This window comes from Coenobita brevimanus, chromosome 1, assembly GCF_032717465.1.
Source record: "Coenobita brevimanus isolate Jiangsu-jjx chromosome 1, ASM3271746v2, whole genome shotgun sequence".
Lineage (NCBI taxonomy): Eukaryota > Metazoa > Arthropoda > Malacostraca > Decapoda > Coenobitidae > Coenobita > Coenobita brevimanus.
This window is the reverse complement of record NC_136954.1, coordinates 68,048,567-68,072,045: the sequence shown is the minus strand read 5'-3', so window position 1 is coordinate 68,072,045 and position 23,479 is coordinate 68,048,567. Positions and strand designations below refer to the sequence as shown.

General features: G+C 42.4%; 1 protein-coding gene across 1 annotated transcript in view; it reads left to right on the top strand.

Annotated features, from left to right (window-relative positions):
* The window catches only part of Glg1 (Golgi apparatus protein 1), a 107,764-nt gene that overhangs the window by 68,851 nt on the left and 15,434 nt on the right, over positions 1-23,479 (top strand). Inside the window, exons 15-17 of the mRNA XM_080274084.1 lie at positions 1,239-1,424; positions 11,105-11,308; positions 14,971-15,090. Of these exons, the coding sequence (XP_080130210.1) occupies positions 1,239-1,424; positions 11,105-11,308; positions 14,971-15,090 (510 nt within the window). The remainder of the gene's footprint in view (positions 1-1,238; positions 1,425-11,104; positions 11,309-14,970; positions 15,091-23,479) is intronic.

The following is a 23,479-nucleotide window of genomic DNA, read 5'->3' as shown; positions in this document are numbered from 1 at the left end:
GCCTCCTTGTCAGACATGCTTTCCAAGTCACAAGTTTCAGTATTTCATGCACAAAAAGATATCACTCCACTAAATATTGCACACTGCACTATTTGTAATGCAGTTGCACTATTATTTGGCAATAGCAATGATGTTTCAATGGTCTTGCATGCACAGAATTGAAGAAAAGGGAGATGATCACAAGAAATGTAAACATTGGGTGGTTATCTTGACTCAAACGTTTGACTGTCGGGTTGTGTGGGAGGCACTTGATGCGTGAGATTGTCACATACAGCCACTATAATTATTGCATCAGTGAATTTCATCATCATTATCATGAAACTGGATATAACTTATGGTTCATTGTTCTATTGATTGATCACAAACCAAACTGATGTACACCAAGACCTGACTGTAGGTTAATCTTTGAAGTATGCGAGGCCAACATTGAGGCATACTGCATTAGAAAAAAGAGCAAAGGGATTGTGAGTGATAATGTTTTAGTTAGCCCCCATTGGTGTATTTGCAAAGTACAATACAGGTATTAGTGGCATGAGGTGGTGCCAGCGCACCTGGTTATTGGATCTGCGTGGATGCACAAACGTTCCCTAACTCCCTCCCCCTCCCCCCTCCTCCTAGTAGGAGGATGACTGTAACACCAGTTTCATACATTCCAGTGGGTTCACATCCAATGGAGCCTGGGGTTGCAACTACTTGTGCTACCACAGAGTAACTGTATATTTTAGTTATTCCTGTGGGTATTATTTACACCCAACGGGTGTTGTTTACAGAAAAGAGGGTCATATTAACAACAAAGGAGTGGCATTTATAGATATGTGATGATATTTACAGGGAAAGGATTATTGTTTACAAGGAATTGGTGCTCGATTAAGCATAATTAATTTAGTTTTAGCAAGCCCTTAATTACACTAACAGGTCCTTGTGCACTTTTCATTTTAAAGTTACTCTTAACATACAGCAGACTCCACTGTCAACGTGGATGGATTCATAAATATGCACTGTACTGTAATATACTTTATCCAATTGTAAATTCTCCATGTGTACCTAACCTATCCAACATCAGTGAACAGCTGCAGGTACTCAAATGCCTGACATGATTTAACCACTTCTTAATTTTTCAAGTGTACCAAATGTCATCATGGTCAGTTTTATCGTAGTGAGTGATCTCTAAATATAACTAGCTGTAGTTAACTCATGTGAAGTAACCTGAACTAACCAGTATCAACAAACACTCACAGGTCCTCGAATGCCTGCGCACTCACCGGTCGCAGCTGACACCAAGTTGTCACAAGTTGGTTTTTGTACGAGAGCAGGAGGAATTGCAGGACCCAGGCACTGATGTCGTACTCATAACAGCATGCAAACAGATGAAGCAACTCTACTGCCACGACCGAGACTCTGAGGACTTACTTTATTGCCTCAGGGTGAGAGTGGGTTTTGTTGTTATTTTCATCATCATTCTCATGTCATTATCAGTATCATCATTATCACCATCATTTGTTACCATCACCATATCTATGGTTGGTGGCGGTACTGTCAAAGACGAGGAAGAGTGGCCATGTGCAGTTTGCCACAAGGGCATGGGAAGTAATTCCATCTTGTGTGGTGTTTGTGATAAATGGGTGCACAAGAGATGTAGTGGTATCAGAGGTAGACTGTGAGATAATGCTGATTTGATGTGTACGGCGTGTCAGGGAGAGCAGGTGGAGATTGTCAGGCTTGAAAGGATTGAACTTGTTGGTGAATCTCATGAGTGTGTGGAAGAGTTTTGTTATTTGAGAGACAAGTTGTGTGTTGGTGGTGGGGCTGGAGCTAGCTCTGTGGCTGGAGTGAGAAGTGGTTGGAAGAAGTTCAGGGAGCTATTGCCTCTCCTGACATTGAGACTCCCTACATGCTAAGGGGTCTTTGTATGCATGCTAAGGGGTCTTTGTATGCAGCATGTGTTAGGAGTGTAATGCTGTATGGTAGCGAGACCTGGGCAGTAAAGGAGGAGGATATTCGGAGGCTCAGATGTACAAAAATGACAATGATCAGGTGGATGTGTAGTGCGTCCCTGCGTGCAAGGTCTGTGGGGGCTGGGTTTACGATGGAAGAGTTGAGAGGTAGGACGGGACTGGAGTGTATTGGTGTTGTGATGAGGAGAGGTAGATTGAGATGGTTTGGACATGTGGAGAGGATGAGGGATGATAATTGGGTGAGGTAGGTGAGAAGTGTTAATATTGGTGTTGGGGTTATGAGGGGTATACTGAGAAGGACATGGTACGAGGTCATTAAGAGTGACCTCAGGGTTAAGGGACTGAACAGGGAGGCTGCAATAGATCATGCAGCGTGGAGAGCTGCCATTAGATGACCATGGCCGATGCATGCAAGCATGTTGGAGCCTTTGAAAACGAATCGAAACCACCACCACCGGGATGAAGGTACGTAGTCTTCACAGTTAAACCATTTTGCTACAAATTACCTGATTTGCATTTTGTTTTGATTAAAATCAGATAATTTTTCTAAGGATAGAAAAATATGCACCCCAGTGTACACAACCATTTTTACTCAACCACAACATAACCCCCTCACTCCAGAAGAGACACATAACATTATCAAGAAAACAACAAGCTCAGCAAATACTGGATCAGATGACATTAGCAACCTACACCTGTAACATTTAGGAACTTCAGACCACATGGCATCCACACTCTCTTGACCCCTGCCAGGCTGATTCTTTGTAAGGTAGTTTACCTCCCGTGAGTCATTGTTTAATAATCTTTGTAAATTTAACCTCATATGAGACCCGCAACTTGGCCTGTGCATGCCTTCACTGCGTCTTATATGAGGTTTGCAGGTCGGCAAGAAGCATCAGAAACTACTCATACGCACATCGTAGCATCCCCATTATGGGGAAACTAGGAACAGTCGTCACTATGCTTAAACCAAGCAAGGACCCAACACACTTTTCTTCATACAGACCCATAACACTACTCAGCACACCTCATGTCCCCCATGTTCCCTCACAACATGACTTTAGAACACTGCATTCCACAAACATCTGACTATTATCTGATGTAATCAACCCTGTGTTACCAGCACAGTGTACACATTTTCCAACAAAAGACATAAGTAAAACTTTTGATGCCATCCCCTGATGCAAACTAATCTCCAAAACCTACAACATGAACATGAGTACAACAGCAGATGCTGGCTTGCCAACTACTTATTTGGTAGACAAGCACATGTTATGCTCCAGGGAAAGACATCATGAACACGAAACTATCCTGATGGAGTTCTACAGGGGCTTCGTTCTTTTACCTGTACATGCATGACAGTTCCGTCCCCAACCATCTACAAGCATTGCCTTATATGTTAATGGCATTACCATAACAATCTCACACCACATTGCAGACAAAGCCTGTATACTCGTTTCATTTTGTTTTTAAAGGCTTCAACATGCTTGCATTCATCAGCCTTGGTCACGTAATGGCAACTCTCCATGCTGCTTAGTCTCTGGCAGCATTCCAATCCAGTTCCTTATCCCTGAGATCACACTCAGTGACCTTGTCCTTGCTGCTTAGTCTCTGGCAGCATTCCAATCCAGTTCCTTATCCCTGAGATCACACTCAGTGACCTTGTCCTAGGTCTTTTTCGGTCCACCTCGTGCAACGCTACCCCCAACATTAACACTTCTCATTTCTGCACCCAGTTATCATTCCTCATCCTTTCCACATGCCCAGGCCATCTCAATTTACCTCTCATCATCAAAACACCAACACACTCCAGTCCCATCCTACCTCTCAACACCATGGGATGGGATAAAAAATGTTAATTGCACAATTCACAAGTTAATTAAATGTGGAGAGTGATGAAAGAGGTTTTGCATGAGAATGCTAAGGTTACTCTTAAGAAAAAGGGAAAGTCAAGAAGAAAAAAGTGTATTCAGATGAAACATGGGATGCAATTCAGAAAAGGAAAGAAGCGAAGTTAAGAAGTGAAGCACAAGATGTTGATGGCCAGGTAGTTGGGGTTCTTTGAGCAAAATACTGGAGTTTACATTCTGAAGTTAAAAGACTCGTCAGGCATGATAAGAGGAGGTTATATGATGAAAAGATAACAGAGAGAGAGATTAAGTAAAAATGACAATCAGAACATGGGAGCAGCGTATCAGACCATAAAGGAGTTAACCAGGACTGAAAAGAGAAGGAAGGAAATACAGTACCTGTAAGAGATAGAAATGATAACTTGATGACTAAAGATTTGGATATAACAGGAAGGTGGAAAGAGTATTTTGAATCTGTTCTAAATAGACCAGTCCTAGTTGAAGAGGATATTTTACCAGCAGAGAGAGATTTGCAAATAGAAACGAGGTATACGGTAGTCTTAGAAGAGGTAGGAAAATCTGTGAAGGAATCATAGGATTTTAAGGTCCCAGGAGAGGACAGCATATTTCCTGAAATGCTTAAGGTGGAAAATGATGAGTTAATGAATGCTCTTTTAAAACTTTTTAATGTCTATCTGTCTATATACCTAGGCTGCTTCCCCCAAAGAAAGAGAGGTAGCCAAGACAGGACGACACACTCCCAATTTACTCATCCACTCAAACACATTCATTCACTTCTTAGCCCCAGAGGGGAGAAAGGACAGATCTTCACCACACCACACCGCACGAGGGTCAACTGTGCAGTGCAATCAGCAACATCCGCAGCAGGGCCCGACAGCAGAGCTGGTTTCCCCCAGCCACATCATAATAGATCCATCCCCCTACCCACACCTGACCTGAGTAGCTGATCAGACCAAATGTGGGAGAATCTCCTCAGGGCTGCGTCATCATTGATTCATTCACAATTTCTCTCCATTTATTTCTGTCATGCACAGCCACTCTTCCTTGCTCAACAGACATCCCCTCTCGCATCCAGCGCTCTCTTCACACTGTCCATCCATCCTATTCGTGGTCTCCCTCTCAGCCTTGCACCTCTTACATCAGATCTAGTTATCTTTTTCACCAGTCGCTCATTATCCATTCTCTCCATATGCCCAGACCATCGCAACACCCTCAGCTCAACTCGATCAGCCATCTCCCGAACAACTCCAGTTCTCCTTCGCACTTCATCATTTCTCACTCGATCCATATACATCACTCCACACATACTCCTCAGACACCTCATCTCCATCACATTCAAACTTTTCCTTTCTGCTACACCCATATTCCATGTTTCAGCCCCATATAACGCAGTCGGTACCACAACACCCTTATACAGCCTTCTGAGCGAACGACATCTAAACACTTTTTTCATTCTCTCAGCACCTTTCATACTTCATTCATCTAAACTTCACTTCTGCATTTATTCTTCCATCCACAGCAACATGTGACCCTAAATACTTAAAACACTTTACCTCCTCAAGCAACTCACCATTCAAAACTATATTCCTCCTCCTACCATCTACTGACCATGTACACTTCATCACTTTACACTTATTCTCATTTACTTTCAATTTCCTCCTCTCACATACCCTTCCAAACTCCTCTACCAACTGTCTAAATCTCTTCTCTGAATCAGCCACCAGTGTAGTATCATCTGCAAACAGCAGCTGCTTCAGATTCCACTCTCTTCCATCAACATTCACCAGACTCAGACCTCCACCTAAAACTCTTGCATTCACCTCCCTTATAACACCATCCATATAAATATTAAACAACCAAGGCGACATCACACATCCCTGCCGCAGCCCCACTCTCACGGGAAACCAATCACTCACAGTATTTCCCACTCTTACACACACTCTACTATTCACATAAAAACTTTTCACCCCTTTTAGTAACCTACCATCAAGTCCATACAATCTTAAAACAGTCCACAAAGCCTCCCTATCAATTCTATCATACACTTTCTCTAAATCCATGAATGCCCAAAACACATCCTTGCCTTTCGCTGTATACTTTTCACACACTTGTCTCACAGCAAACACCTGATTCACACATCCCATCCCTCTCCTAAAGCTACACTGCTCATCACCAATCACCCCCTCTGTACCCTCTCTAACTCTCTTAATTAACACTCTGCCATATACCTTACCTACAACACTCAACAGACTTATACTCCTAAAGCTAGTACATTCATACTTATCACCCTTCCCTTTATACAATGGGACCACCCAAACACTTGCCCAGTCAACTGGCACCATACCTTTCACAAAGCACACATTCAACAGTCTTACTAACCAGTCAACAATAGTTGCTCCACCACCCTTCAGGCATTCCACAGCACACCCATCCATACCTGCAGCTTTCCTTTTTTTCATCTTCTTTACTGCCTCCTGCACTTCCTCCTTCGTGATCAAAGAATCATTCAACTTTCCCAACACATTTATTCCTTGCACCCTTCCATTTGCCACAATCTCAGCCACCCATTCCTCCTCTCCATTTAACAGTCTTTCGAAATACTCTGCCCATGTCTTCCTTACTGCATCCATCTCAGTTAACATCCTTTCATCCTCTGCTTTTACTCGCTCTTCCTACCCAGACCCTCCTTTTCGCACCCTTTTCACCTCCTTCCAAAACGTTTTCTTATTCTGTTGAAAATTCTCAGTCAAACACCTACCCCACCTTTCGTCGGCCACCACTTTAGCATTACGCACAACCCTTCTCACCCTATTCCTCTTTTCCTTATACCTCTCATATGACACCTCATCCTTCCTCTGCAGCCGCACTTCATATGTACGACTCTTCTCAGCCACAGCCATACTTACTTCCTCACACCACCATTTACTTCCTTTTCTTACACCACCACCCATACATCTCACACCTCACACCTCTTCCGCATGCCCCACCACAGCACTCTTAAACAACTGCCATTCGTCCTCCTCACTGCCATTTTCCTGATCTTTCACTGTGTTCCACTCATCTTTCAATTTCTCCTGATGCTCTATTATTTTCTCTACTTTATCCAACTCACTTTCAAAACCTCCCTGCCACACCTAACTCTCCTTGCTCTCACCCATCTCTTATCAGCTCTTAACTTTCCCTCCACCAGGTAGTGGTTAGACATACCTCCACCCTCCCCTCTCAGAACTTTCACATCCAGCAATCATACTATGATACTCCTGGACACGACCACATAGTCCATCAATACTCTATCAGCAATCCTTCCACCCTCTTGTCTCACCCATGTATACTTATAAATATCTTTCTTCTCAAACAGGGTATTTCCAATTACCATCTCTTGCTCAATGCACATCCCTGTCATTCATTCCCCATTTTAATTTTTCCAGGCACACCATGCATACCAACTACACCTTCAACTGCTACATTTCCCACTCTAGCATTCGGATTCCCATCAATACCACATTCACATTCGTTCCAAAACTCTGCAGACACTCATCAACGTAATTCCAGAAAGACTCCCTATCTTCTTCATCCCTTTCACTACCAGGCCCATATGCACTCACAAACACCCACGACTTACATTCAAATTTTGCTTTCACCGACATCAGTCTTGATGACACCTCCTTGCATTCAGTCACAGTGCTGTACTTCTGGACTCACTAACAAGGCCACGCCTCCTCTTGCCCTTCCTCTATCAACACCTGACAATCTTCCATTCACACTTCCAAACATAGACTCATCCTTCCCTTTTATCGTCATTTCACTCAAAGCTCATCCAACTTTCTTCTCGCAAACATTCTCCCATTCTTCTCCCTTTTAGCCTCAGTCGTACTACATCCACGCACATTCATAGACCCAATCTTCAGGGTACGGGGATAACTCAATCCCCCGTCCCTTTCTGTGGTCTGTCTCTTTTTAGGAACTAAAAAACAGAGGAGGGGGTCTCTAGTCCCCTCACCCTGCCCCTTTTAATAGCCTTTTATGAGATGCAGGGAATACGGTGGCAGTATTCTTCGTCAAACAACCTGGCCACAGAGTAGTAGTACCACCCCATAGTGCGGCCAGCTTGTGTCCCCCACGCCACAGTGGGGGATGCAATGTTTAATGTGGCTTGGAATAATTGTGGAATTCCAGGAGAGTGGAAAAATGGAGTAATTATAATAATACCAAAGAAAGGGAGATTTAAGTGTGTGTGGAGATTGGAAGAGGATAACTTTGACACCTGTAGTTGTAAAAATCTTTTCCAAAATCATGTTGAACAGAATAGAGCCAGTAACTGATGAAATTTTAAGAGAAAAACAAGCAGGATTTAGGAAGGGTAGAGGTCGTAATGATCAGATTTTTATTGTAAGGCATCTAATGCAACAAGCTAAGGAGATGAAAATGTCACTTATTATGTGCTTTTTTGATTCTGAAAAGGCATTTGATAGTGTTTCACGTGGAGCTATGCTGAAAATTATGAGGTTTTTGGTTTACCAGAAAAGTTTGTCACTATTATTAGAAACCAGCATGAAGGTATTCTTTGTAAGGTAATGGTGGGTGGTTCTTTGAGTGATCCATTTGAAGTTAGGTCAGGAGTGATTCAAGGTGGAGTTCTTTAGTCTTTGTTGTTTGTTTTGGTTATGGATTACCTTATGAGAAAGATTGTAATAACAGGTGCAGGAATTAACTGGAAAGAAAATAAAAAGCTGTTGGATTTGGACTATGCTGATGATGATGTACTGATTTCCGGAAGTATTTATGAGATACAGAGGGTGCTTGATTGTCTGATGGAGGGAGAAAAAGCAGGATTGGATTAGATGATGATAGTGATGATGATGGTAATAAATTGTGGTATAACTGAAATTAGTAATATGAATGTGGAGAACCAAATAGATTGTGTAATTGGGAATAATGTGGTTAAGAATGTAGAAAATTTTAAATATCTGGGAACGATTGTATCATCTATCAGATCATTAAACAGTGAAATGGAGGAGAGGATTAGACAGGCTTAGCAAGCTGTTGGAATGTTGAAATCTATATGGAATTATATCATGCTTTTGTTACATACTAAATGGGCATGAGTCATGGTGCAGCCCAATTGCAGCAGATCAGAAAGTATTAGGATTTGAGAATAAAATTCTGAGAAGGATCCTTGGGGTTAAGTGGCAGGTCAGAGTTACAAATGAAAGAGTGGGGGATATTACGAGAATGGAACCAGTTGGTGAATATGTGAGACTGTCTTGCTGGGAATGGCTGGGACACATATATAGAAAAGAAGGCAGTTTAATACAGGATGTGCCAGAATGGGCTGCTAGAGGAAGAAGAGGCAGAGGTAGGCTGTGGCAAACCTGGTTGAGGACAGTGAAGAGAGAAGCAGGAAAGGAGTGTTGGTGGGACCTGAAGGAGACGACAAGAGACAGATATTGGTGAAGAGAGTTCATCAAGGCCCTATGCATCCCATGAGGTGCCACAGGAAATGATTGATTGATTGATGGATGTCTTGTGCCTCCTCAGCATGGAGCATCATCCTGTTTAACATTCACTACAGTTCTTTTCAGACCGTATTAAAGAGCACAGACAAACAATTTGTTTATGCCTACCATTTATGGGATTAAGGTGTCTGGCAATAGATAAATAGAGATAGATAAAACAACACCATACAGATCATTACTGGTTGCACCAAAACTACTCCCACAGCTCACATGCACGTTGAAACTAAAGTCCTCCTTGTTAGAGAATATCTTGATATGAGAGAAACACAATTCTTATGTGACAGCTTGTGCCAACACACAGTACCCTTGACAATGTATAAAAGGCCTTTTAACAAAACTAGGTACATAATACCATCGCCATACAAACATTAGCAGTCCCTCTTCAACATCTCGCCACCAGACATTCCAACACTGAACTCTGTTCACTTCAGCTTGGCTTAAATTTTCCATCTCTTCATTTTGAATACTGAGCTGCAACAAGAGATTAACACTTGAGTATTGTGCTAGTCATTAAGAAGTGCCGTGGAAAGGCTGTAGGGCAGTAACATTGTCTTGTTCTGCCACTGATGTATTGACAGTAAACTGCAAAAGAATGAATATCAGCCAAGTTAAGGTGAATGAAGTATAGCAATGAAGAAATCCTTCTTCAGTCATTTCACACCCATCGCAGTACAGCTTATCAATTAGAACACTAATACAAATGCCCCACCCCTTCCAACATTCACCCATCAAAAATATCCTTAAATAGAGCAGATCAAGTATACCTAGCTGGGCTTGGATCAGGACATCACCCAGCCCTCCTCTGTTACCTGCTTAGGTTAAAGTTGGGTGAAACCGGAAATGACACATTCTTTCCCTGTAGAATAGACCCACACAACATAACACAAGTAATGGAACTTTGCACAGCCCATATCACATTAAGATGCACACCTCATTGGTGTAAGAAACCTACCTACGATGACCCCCTAGGAGCAGTTTACGTACTGTCAGCAGATCTGTTCGACCATGGGGACCAGGGTTTAGCAACGACGGTTGTGACCAAGAAAAACCAAGGCCGCTTAAAGTTAAAACTATCACGATTAACATTCTGACCAAGAATAAAGAAGGGCATATTATATTCCTGCTTTTGATATATCTGTCTGCTTATAACCAGATGCCTTAATCCCAGAAGGGGTTTGGACATGCTGAGAGGATGGAGGATGACAATTTGGTGCAGAAAGTGAGAAGTGCAAACATCAGGGGTAGGGTTGCAAGAGACAGACTGAAAAAGACCCAGGATGAGGTCATTGAGTGTGACCTCAGGGATAAGGGACTTAATAGGGGGACTGCCAGAGACTGAGGAGGGTGGAGAGCTGCCATTAGGTGACCAAGGCCAATGCATGAAAACATGTTGGAGCCTTTATAAACAATACAGGATTGTCTGCATGTTACCCCTACCCTCAGTCATCAGGCTGCCCTCTCTTCACCTCACACCACTCTCTTTCATATACTGGGCCAAGCAGATTGGGTGTGAGCAACAATAACAATGAAAATATACCTCCCCAGTGACTTCATCCCTCTATTTCATCCTTAGTCTGCCCCTGTCCTTTCCCTCCCCTCACAACACCTAACTCATATACACTTTCCCAGTTGAGCTCTGATTCTCCATTTTTCCCATACTTTTGATTGATAATTTTATCAGCTTCACAGAAACTCAGCACAGCCAAAGTATTAAGGCCAGCATGACCCTTTGCTATGTATACTAATTACAGCTCTTCAACAGGACAACAAAGACCAACCAAACTTTGATGGTAATTGCCGAATTGTGGTTGTGCGAAGGCTAGTAGAGCAGACGACTGATGCCCGTCTAGACCCACAACTGCTTCAGTTCTGCCGCAAGGACCTGGGCAAATTCTGCTCACATAAGTTTGAACGACTCAACACATCTTTCACAGAACTCAATGGAATTTTAGCAGAATGTCTCAGGGTAGGTACAGTATAAGTTGGTTTTTGAACCTGAGTAAAATATAAGCAGTTCTCATTATTAATAGCTTAGCTTGATATACAGTAAACTGTCAGTTATCCATCGGCACATTACCCGGCATGCGTCATTATCCATCACAGCAGATGACTGAATTTAATAAAATTCCATGGGAAGCCCAGAAATTTATATCTGCTCCATTCATATTGTCACCCAAACACAATTTCCTGGCAGCTTTACCTGTAACTTGAAATTTGGCCCACAACAGATGGGTTCGTTTTGCTCTTGTTACCATACGAACGGAATCAGACATGCAAGCAGAATATGTTTTAGACTCGGACTGCACATGATTGATTTTTTTTTTTTTTTTTTTTTTTTAATAAAACAGTGTTGATACTGTGTATCCATGCATGTGAATTAAGGATCATAAGTATTTCTACTTTTACTGGGCATTATTATTATGAAAACAGATGAACAAATGTATCTTACTAAGTTCAGTTAATGTATTTTTCAGTGCTGAAAAAAAAGTACAGTACATATACTCAGGTTCAGCATGCTAGGAGTCCTCTACATCATCATCATCACTCTTATTGTTCAGCAAAAATCTCAGTAGACCCATATTTATGCAAACATTTCATCCTACTTTCACCTCCACCACAGGAGAAAGAGAGAGAGAGAGAGAGCACACTGATAAGGGGATGCAAGTTGCATGTTTCTCCTTTTATCTTATTTTCTGTCTATAGCTTTCTTGTGTAACTATTGAATGTGACTCATAAATGAATAAGAGAGAGGGATAGGAGTGACAGGAGTAAAGGAAGTAAATAAAGGAGGAAGAGGAGAAGTGGGAGAAAAATAGAGAGGGGGGAAGAGAAGAGACAGATTATGTTGTGATGTGTCAGTGTGAGCTTTTATAATCAAAAACATATCCCTACATACACAGGATCAGTTAGCATGGTTCCCCTAGTTTAACAAATGACAACATAAAATGACTGCTGAACAAACACATACCAGGTAAACATGGTGGGCCTACTGTATGTTTTTTTTTAGATGTAACTACCAGTAACCTTTATTCATGTTTGAAATTGTTTCACATAACCTGATAGGGATAAGGTGGTGGTGGTCAAACACCAAACCCCCTTTTTCCCATGATTTATACACTATAACTAATATTGGGACCCCCTGTACAGTACAAAGGCATTTTATCATGCATATTACAGTATTTAAGGTTGTTTTTCTATGTTTGTACAGTTATATAATACAGGTATAACGTTTTAACCCCCTGACGCCGGTTCACGTGTGAGGCCGTGTGGTCGTCAGGCGCTGGTTCGCATCTGAGGACTTTTTTATGTTTCATGAGCATGTTTCAATTTAAAAGTGCACCAGACTCACTGAGAGTGGTGTGGCAGGCTCTCTTGTGTGCCTGGGGGTGTGGGGAGAGGCTAGCTGGGACAGAGGTGGGCAGGGGGGTTGAGGGAGAGACGCCTGGAGGGGCAGAGTACGCGTGTACTGACTTCGGTCAGCCACCCACACACTAGTAGAGATATATATCAGCAGAGCGTAGGTTCGCGCTTTTTTTATTTGTATCATTTTTTATTCATTTGTAAGAAAAACAGATTATGTTTCTAGAGAAGGGAAAGAAGTTGCATGCAGCTTTCATGGATTTGGAGAAAGCATATGGCAGGGTGGATAGACAAGGACTGTGGAAAGTATTAAGAATACATGGAGTAGATAGGAAGTTGTTGAATGCTGTGAAGAGTATGTATGATGGTGCTAAGGCTGCAGTGCGTGTGGATGGTGAACTGAGTGAATTTTTCTCTTTGAAGGTTGGGTTGAAATGGGGATGTGTCATGTCTCCATGGTTGTTCAATCTGTACATGGATGGGGTAATAAAAGAGGTACAAGGTAGGGTAGTGGATGTTGGAGTGGCCCTGGTGAGAGAGGGTAGTGTTTGGAAACTCCCTGTACTGTTGTTTGCAAATGATACTGTGTTGTTGAGTGAAGACGAAGGAGAGCTGCAAGGCTTAGTGGATGAGTTTGGGAGAGTGTGTAAGAAATGGAATTTAAAGATGAATGTAGGGAAGAGTAAAGCGATGGTCTTTGAGAGAGGTTAAGTCAGTGAATGTACACCGAGGTTGGATGGTGAGGAATTGGAAAATGTGAGTACGTTTAAGTACTTGGGTAGTGTGAGTAAGGATGGAGGTTTGGAGGGTGAAGTGTTGAAAGGGTACATCAGAGAAGAAAGGTTGGTGGTTCCTTGAAAGCAGTGATAAGAAGCATGGAAGTGAGCATGGAAGTGAAAAGGTTACTACATGACGGTATTGTGATACCAACTCTAACGTATGGAAGTGAAGCTTGGACGTTGCTGGAAGGACACAAGTCGAGAGTGAGAGCAGTGGAAATGAGTTATTTAAGAGGAGCCTGTGGAGTCACATGGAGAGACGGGCTGACAAATGAGGATATAAAGGAGCGTTGTGGTGTGGATGTGGATGTGATAGGAAGCGTTAGGAGGAATACACTGAGGTGGTTTGGCCATGTGAAGAGGATGGAGTGTGAAAGACTGATGAAGAGAGTGTATGTGAGTGAGGTGGAGGGGGGAAGAGGGAGGGGGAGGCCAAGGATGAGATGGAGGGAGGAGGGAGAGGTATATGAGAGAGGGGTGTGTGAGTTGGGAGCAGGGCAGTGAAATGGCGGGGGACAGGGCATAGAGACGATTTGTTTGTGGCCACCCTGAATGGGATTGAGGCGTCTGGCAATAGATAGATAGACAGAAGAAAAACAAATATTTTTTGGTAAATCCAAATTATGAAAATAAGCCCGGTTGTGGGAAGGGGATAAGGTGTGGGGAACCCAGCATCAGAGGGTTAAAGGGGGGGTCAGACATTCTTGGGGGTTGGGAAGGGTATTGCATCACTGTTCATCAGTATGTCAACTAGTACCGGCATCCCTGTACACTGGATACGAGAGAGTTTACCAGTACTTTGTTGCTATTAAGTTTTTAGTAAATGAAAGAAAAGTGGCCTGTTAACCCCCCATTGTTACCTGTGAAATTGATTTACCAGTTTCCCCAATTTGACACTATGGTAGAAGTTGCAGGTACAGAATTATACAGTACACCATTGATATATGATTGCACAGTATGAGCATTTGCAGCAACAGTCAGTAAGAATTTAGGGTCTTTTTTCATTTTACAACTTGTTTTGCCTATATGATCACAGCAGTGCCAGATTCATTGTGTGGTTGGTATAAAAAATGCATCCCAGTTGTCAAACAAGGGTGTGTTATATTTCAGAACTCATCCCTTACTTATAACGAAGACTGTCTGTAACACTAAAGTCAGTGGCAAGTTTTCATCACCCTTTTCATAACGTAGTAGTTGACAGGATGATTCTGTCTGACAAACGCATATAAGGAACATCCTTAAGGAGAAGTAAAAGTATGTGCTAATGGTTATGTTTGTGAGAGGAAGCATGAATTCTTAAGATTTAAATGGTTGTGTGGCCCATTGCACTGTGCATGTTTTGATGGTTTTTCCATGTTCATGGTTTTTGTTCCTTGTTTCTGAATCCTACCTCACCCTATCTTTTTAGATGGGATTAAGGGATGATGATGATGATGATGTTTTTATGCTTACGCTCTTTATTTCTGTCTTTGTTTCATCTTTCACTCAGGAACAACTGCCGAGCCGCAAGCTGAGTAACCCATGCCGGAAGAAGGTGCTGTCATTAACTCGCAGTGCTGCACTCAACTACAAGATGGACCCTGTACTCATGCAGAAGTGCAGAGAGGATGTAAGCATTGATGTTTTTGTCATCTTAGGTTGTGTGCAATTTTTTTTTTTTTTTTTTTTTTATTTAATTGAAGGGCCAGGAGCCCACAAATTGTGCCTTCCAAGAAAAAAACAAAAACAATACAAAAAAGAGCCTATTTCAAGATCCGTTAATTTCGAGATGCCTTGACACACTGCGTTTGAAAGACTGGAGATCATAGGAAGTAGGAAAAACAGATAGAGGGAGACAGTTCAAGAGTTGACCTGTTGCATAAATGAGGGACTAGAAGTAACTGTTAACTCTTGCATTAGAGAGTTGGGCAGAAAAGGGATGAGAGTTTGTTGCTAGACTGATGCTACACACCCGTTGTAGAGGTGGAGGGATGCAAGCAGACAGTTCAGAGAAGTAGTGACCATTGAAGTAGCGATAGAAAAGAGATAAAGATGCAACAATGCAGTGATGAGACAGAGGATGAAGGAGCCTGTAAGAGGAGGAGAGTTAATGAGATGAAAAGCCTCTGACTCTGCCCTATTGAGAAGAGCTGTATGTGGGAAGCCTCCCCACACACGAGTTTTACTCTACACAGGGGCGAATAAAACCCGTGTATAAAGTCAACAGCTGTGCAAGGGTAAAGAAGGTACGGAGTCAGCTTAGCACACCTAATCTCTTGGAAGCAGATTTTACAGGAGATGTAATATGATAAATTCCAAGAGAATGAAACCCCAAGGATGTTCAAGGATGATGCAGGATTGTGCTGGATAACATTAAACATTAGTGGGTACACCTGTGGAAGATTTTGTTGGGTTGATTAGTGTAAGAACTGAGCCTTTGATGCATTATAAACAACAAGGTTACTTTGACCCCAGTCAGAGATACAAGCCAAGTCAGACCTTAGGTGTGCCATAGCCTCATCCCTTGTTTGTTGAACTAACTGCTGAGATGGATGTTACGGGAACCGAATGGAAAGGTGAAGGGTGGAATCATCAGCGTATGGGTGGATAGGACTAGATGTACAGCATAGAAAGTCATTGATAAATAAAAGGAAGAGAGTTGGTGATAGGACAGAGCCCTGAAGAACGCCACTACTGATAGATCTAGGAGGAGAACAGTGGCCATCTGCAGCAGCAGCTATAGATCGACCAGAAAGGAAGCTATAGATGAAGGCACAGATAGAAGGATAGAAACTGTAAGAGGCCAGTTTGGAAATTAAAGATTTATGCCAGACTCAATTGAAAGCCTTTGAGATGTCAAGTGCAAAGGCAAAGCTTTTGCCAAAGTCCCAAAAGGAGGATGACCAGGAGTCTGAAAGGTAGGTGAGGTGATCACCAGTGGAGCGTCCCTGTTGGAACCCATACTGATGATCAGAAAGAAGGTTGTAATAGGAGAGATGCCTGAATATTTTTCTGTTAAGAATAGACTCAAAAACTTTTGAGGCACAGGATGTTAAAGCAATTGGGCAATAGTTAGAGGGTTGGAAGTGGTCACCTTTCTTTCGGACTGGCTGAATGAAAGCAAACTTCCAACAAGAAGGAAAGTTACAGGTTGATAGACGAAGGCAAAAGAGTTTACCTTGGCAGGGTGTAAGCACAGAAGCACAGTTCTTGAGGACAACAGGATGGACCCCATCAGGCCCATATGCCTTGTTAGTATTGAGGCCAGAGATGGCAGAAAATACATCAGTTGAAGACATTTTAATGTTAGCCATGAGGAAGTCAGAGGTGGGAACTGATGGAGGAACAGCACTGGAATCGTCTCAGGTGGAATTGGAGGAGAAAGTCTGAGCAAAGAGATATGCTTTATTAGTAGAAGAAATAGCTACAGAGTCATCAGTAGAAGAAATAACTACAGAGCCATCAGAGTAGAAAAGAGGAGAGAAGGATGATGAGATAAAGTTGTTAGAAAGGTTTTTGGCAAGGTGCCAGAAGGAGCAGGAAGAATTCAACTTGGAGAGTTGAGAGCATTTAGTACGGATGAAATTATTTCTAGCAGAGCGAACAACAGACTTAGCATGGTTCCGGGCAGAAACATAAAATTTATGTGATTCAGGGGTGGGTTGGCTCTAGTACCTTTTATAGATCTTTTCCACGTGACGTCACGAGTCGTGTGACTTTTGTTTATGATGCCACATTGGACGGCAAATTGTCGGACATCTAGAGAGAGAGAATTGCAGAATCCACAATGGTATTCCACTGTTGTGCCTTCAGCTGTAAGACAAGGCAGAACACTGGATGTGGGGTATACCTGTACCGGTCTCTAGCCAATGAAGAAAGGCGACAGAAGTGGATAGCTGCCGTGAAGTGGGAGAATTGGCAGTTGCTGGCCTACTCCCACCTCTGTATTAAGCATTTCAGATCAGGTGAGCCGATGATTTTTGAGTAGGTACAGGCATATTTACCATTTTTAGCATTTGTAGGTGTCATGGAATATCCTAATTATGTTAATGTCACAGAGCATAAGACCCACATGGCCATGTGTATGCATGGGAAAAGAGGTGGAGGGTCCATGTCACAGGTCTTGTTTTGTTATTATTCCAGAGTTTCACCCAAACCAGATCAGAAATAGCAGTGATGATCAGGAATGTTAGATGCATAAGTCTATCTATCTATAGCCCTACACCCTAATCCCACAAAGGGTGGCCGCAGACAAAACGCCTCCAAGTCGCTCTGTCACCCACCATTTGACTACCCTCCTCCCAACTCACCCCCCCCTCCCTCATATACCTCTCAACTCCATCCCTCCACCTCAGCCTCGGTCTACCCCTCCCTCTCCCTCCCTCCACCTCACCTACATACACCCTCTTAGTCAGTCTTTCATTCTCCATTCTCTCCACATGTCCAAACCACCTCAGTGTATTTCTCCTAATCTTCTCAACCACGTCCACATCCACCCCACAACTTTCCTTCACTTCTTCATTCGTCAACCTGTCCCTCCATGTCACTCCACGTGCTCCTCTCAAGTAACTCATTTCCACTGCTCTCACTCTTGCCTTGTTCCCCTCTTGCAAGGTCCACGCCTCGCTTCCATACATCAGGGTAGGGATCACAATACCATCATGCAGTGACTTCATAACTTCCATACTCACCTCCCTATTTCTCATCACAGCTTTCAGTGAACCAACAACCTTCCTTCCCTGCTATACCCTTTCACGCACTTCATCCCCCAAAGTTCCATCCTTACTCATCACACTACCCAAGTACTTGAATGCACTCACACTCTCCATATCCTCACCATCCAGCCTCACTGTACATTCTGTGACTTCATTCCTCTCAAACACCATAACTTTACTTTTGTTTACATTAACTTTCAGCTTCCTCCTTCTACACACTGTCCCAAATACATTCACCAAACCTTGCAACTCCCATTCATCTTCACTCAGCAATACTGTATCATCATCAAACAGCAACACCGGAATCTTCCAGATCTCACCCTCATTCATTAGAGCCACCCCCACATCCACTGCCCTACCCTGCACCTCCTTTACAACCCCATCCATGTATATATTAAACAGCCATGGAGACATCACACAACCCTGTTTCAGTCCCACATTGAGATCAAAGAACTCACTCAGCTCACCATCCACTCGCACCGTAGCCCTAGCTCCTTCGTACATACTCTTCACAGCACTGAACAATTTCCCCTCCACTCCATATATTCTTAATACCTTCCACATACCTTGCCTATCTATTCTGTCATAAGCTTTCTCCAAGTCCATGAAGGCGCATACACTTTCTTTCCCTTCTCTAGATACTTCTTCACTAAACATCTTAGAACAAATATCTGATCTACACACCCTTTTCCTTTCCTAAATCCCCCTTGTTCTTCTCCAACTAGCTCCTCTGTCATATGCCTAACCCTGTCAATGAGTATTCTACCATATATTTTACCAGTCACACTAAGAAGACAAATATCTCTATGTTATCACATACTTCTCTCTCCCCTTTTCCTTTATATAAAGGAACAATTATACCTGATTTCCAGTCCTCTGGAACCCTTCCCTCTTCCCAAGCCAATCTACACAACTTCCATATCCACTCCACAACAATCTCACCCCCATACCTCAGCATTTCACCACACACTCCATCAATTCCTGGGGCCTTTCCCAACTTGATCTTCTTCATTGCTTCCACTACTTCCATCCTACTGATCTCTTCCTCCCTCCTCTCATCTCTTCTCCTCCCAGCCATTCCCCAACCACTTTTACTCGCACTGCTGTCACTCTCTACTTTCAACAAATCCTCAAAGTGTTCCTTCCATCTCCTCAATTTCTCTCTCTTTTCCACCAACAATCTGTTATTCCTATCTTTCACTCCCCTACTATTTCCCCTTTCACACTGCCATACTTTCTTTACCTCCTTCCAGAACAATTTCTTACTCTCCCTCCATTTCACACTCAGATTCCTCCCAAACTCTTCATCCACTTTCTTCTTACTCTCCTTCACCAGTCTCTTCACCTCCCTTCTCCTACTCACATATACCCCTCTCTTCTGTCTCTCATCTTCTCCCCTAGCTCTACTTGCTAACCATTCACTATATGCCTTCTTCTTTTGTTCCACAGCTCGTTTCACCTCATCATTCCGCCATGCTGTCCCTTGCACACCCTTGCATCTCCTCTTCACTCCACAAACCACCTCACACGCTGCGTCTCTCTCTTCCGTAAATATCTTACATACGTCTTCCACCCCTTCCATCTGCTCTAGCTCATACCTTCCCAATCTTTCTTCCACTATGCTTTTATACTCTGCCATTTTCTCACTATCTTGCAAATTCTCCACTCTTCTCACAGGAGCTGTTTCCTCCTGTCTTCCCCTTCGTCTCCTCAACCATTTTCTTTGCAGCTTTACCTTGGCCATCACTAAGTGATGGTCCGAGACTCCATTCCCCCACCCTCTCCACACTCTTGCATCCAACACTTGTCTTCTCATTCGCTCATCCACACACACCTAGTCTATCACTGCCTTTCGTTCAAAAAGTTCACCATCCATCCTCCTCATTATTCTCCATGTATACCGGTGGATCATCTTATGTCGAAAGTAGGTGTTGGCTATTGCCAACCCCTTACCAGCACAGATATCCACCAAAGCACTGCCATTCCCATCTACGTCTGCTGGCACACCCCACTGACCAACCACTCCATCCACTTGTACAGTACATTCCCAACTTTGCCATTCATGTCTCCAATCAAAAGCACTCTCTTGCTCCTCTCAAATTTGTCCATACATGCTTCTACCCTTGCCCAAAACTCATCTTTCACACTTGCCACTCGGTCCTCTGTCAGAGCATACACACATACAATCGCCCACGCTTGTATACCCACTTTCATCCTCACCCATACAATCCTTGCACCCACTGTTCCATACTCTCTTATATTCTCCTTCCACTTCTTGCTTATCATCAGACATACTCCCTCTCTTGCCCTCTGATTCTCATTAACTCCCGCACATATACCTAAATCATATTCCCATTCTCTCACCCTTTCACCTTTCCATTTAGTTTCTGTCAATCCACATATATCCACTCTTGCGTCCTCAAGCACCTGAACAATCTCTCTCTCTCTCACTTCATCATTCACTCTTCTCACATTCCATGTTCCCACTCCTTCCATCTGCATAAATAAAACCAATTAAAGTTCAGGTTAGGTCATACTTAGGTTATGTTAGGTGAGGAGGTTAGGTTAGGTTAGGTTGGTTAAAGCTTATATTTTTATTTTTTCAATGTTTTTCAGTGTGATTCATTTGTGTCATGGTGGATGATTTTAATGATAGTGCAGTACAGAACATTGTTCATCACTTCAGTATAAAACTGTTATATACCACTGTGAGCCTGTATGCTAAACAATGTTTCAGTTACAACTGATGCATAATTACTAGTACTACTACTTATAATTTTCTTTTCTTTATTTAAAAATGAATGTTACTTCACAGAAAACAAAACTGTCAATACATACTCCATTTAAATATTCATTTTTCATTAGTACAAAAATACTTTAATTACATATAGGAGGATAAATCTGTCTGTCTATTGCCAGATGCCATAATCCTGTAAGGGGTGGCCGTTAGTCTTTGAGTTAGTTGTTTTATGGGGAGGGGCACTAACCCTCTGTCAACCCTCTTGCTGACACGTAGGGAACACGTATGGGTTGGTTATGTGGTTACCACCCAGCATTGTAAATGATTTCCTGGCTTACAGGAAACCATTAGGCTTGTCACTCTTTGTCAAGCTACCTGAAATGGAAAGAGGAGTAATAAAATGTGACAGGAATGATGGGAGAAATAGGAAGAGAAGAGGGCAGACACAGAAAAAGAGTGATAGTGGTGAAGGCAGAAGTAAGCAGCACAACATCAAGTGGGTGGATGATGGTGAGAAATAGGAGGAGAGGGGACAGACAAAAAAAGGAGTGATTAAGGTGAAGGAAGAAGTAGGCAGCACTACATCAAGTGAGTGGATGATGGTCGCCACCACCTACCACCAACTAATATACTTATATCAACAGCCCCCTATATTTATCTTTTACCAGGTATGTAGCTACTAAGATTTTTTTGTTAATATGAAATGTAAAATCAATAAAACTATATTGTTAAAGTCTTTAAGCTTTATGTTTGGTACTCATTAGCATGAAATAAATGACCTTAATTTAAATTTGTGCCAATGTTATGTTTCAGTTGTAATGTGAAAGTTAACTTCAAGAGTAATTTTGACAGTTTTGGCCTATACTGTCAATTATGCATTTTATGTAAAACTCCTTTAAACATACAGTATCTGAAATTTCCAAAATAAGTAAATTTTTTGATAAATTTCCAGAATTACACCCAACTCACCTTGAAGCTTAAAATTTTAATTTTTTAACCCCTAACCCACGGGCTGTCTCTTTCGTCACACTCGTTACATAAGTCCCATACCACAGGGCATCATTTTTGTGATTCAGGGATTTTTAAAAATCACCCGGGCTTACAAGTTCGGTCTCGTATCATCTATTAGTACTGCCATTGTGTAGCTGTAGGCAGTGCTGCTAATACCACTAGTATTCGCATCCAGTGTTACCAATTTAGCCATTTTTCCATGTTTGCCTCACCTCCCCTCCTCCCCTCCCTTACCCCCTCCCCCGCATAGGTACAGCCAGGCCGAACAACGCAACTCCTGGCCGGTTGTTTCCATTCGTTTTTTCCATTCAAATGTGCCCTATGCCCTATTCTCATACTAAAAAATCTATATATAGAAAAGGGAATAGGCTAATTGATACTGCCATTGGCCATGAAGTAGCTGATTTATCACCTGGCAATACCTCACGTGCACTTGGTTGCTAATTTTCCAAGTTCATTTCCCATTGAAATATCCCTTATGACCTGTTCTCATACTAAAAATATATATAAAAAAGGAAAAAGGATAAGTGATACTTCCATCAACCTGGAAGCAGCTAATTTATCATGTATTTAGAGCGCTGCTATCCCCGCGGGAGGGGCACGGCGCGGTCCAGCCATCCCCGCGAGTACGGGATTATTGTTTTATAATGTGATCAATCTGAATCTGATATTCAGTTTTGTCGGATATAACTTTTTTTTTTTTTTTTTTTTTTTTTTTTTATTAATAACCAAGCTAACCCAACCAACCTAACCTAACCTAACCTAATCTAACTTAGGACCTAACTTAAAGATTAAGAAGAGAGGTTGACTGCAATAGGCCAATATGCCCATGCTAGACAGCTCCCACAAGATGTGACTAACTTACCCTGCCTACAGTAGCCCATGCAGGCCCATGCTAGGCAGCTCTCACAGGAGTGTGACTACAAGAATGACAAAATCTGTATTCAACCCATACCTGTCATATGCTTATCTAGCCTGTGCTTGAAACTTTCTAAATAGGGGGCAGCAACTAGGGTACATCACTGGGAAACCTATTCCATTTGTCAGTAACTCGATTCCCAGTCAGTGTATACAATCCCTCCCCCCTTGGCCCCACATCAATAATTTACTGATTACCAAGACAATTTACGAGTACCATATGTCATTTCCAGCTATCTGCCTTGCACATATACAATATGACACCGTGAAGGATGCCCCGGTGAACTTTGATGGAGTGTTTACCAAATAGTGTTAGAGATTGCCGTATCTGAGATCTGGTTTCGGTCCCCAATCCTCGAAACTGGTGAATTTTTCTCTAAATATGACGTAAGGATCTAGGTCCAAACAGTTTATATTTTTCCTGTATAGATCTTGGTGGTGTTGATTGAGATTGCTGCATATATCTGACAGTTTCAACTCGGACAACCTGTCTGGACTGCCATTACTGTGAGGAGTTTGCTATCCAATGTGGAGTCATAAACAGAACCGCATGATTTCTGTGACATCACTGTAAAAGATCTATAGGCCTTCCCCTTGTTGTGGACAGCATTAGAAGAAATGTGATTACACCAATG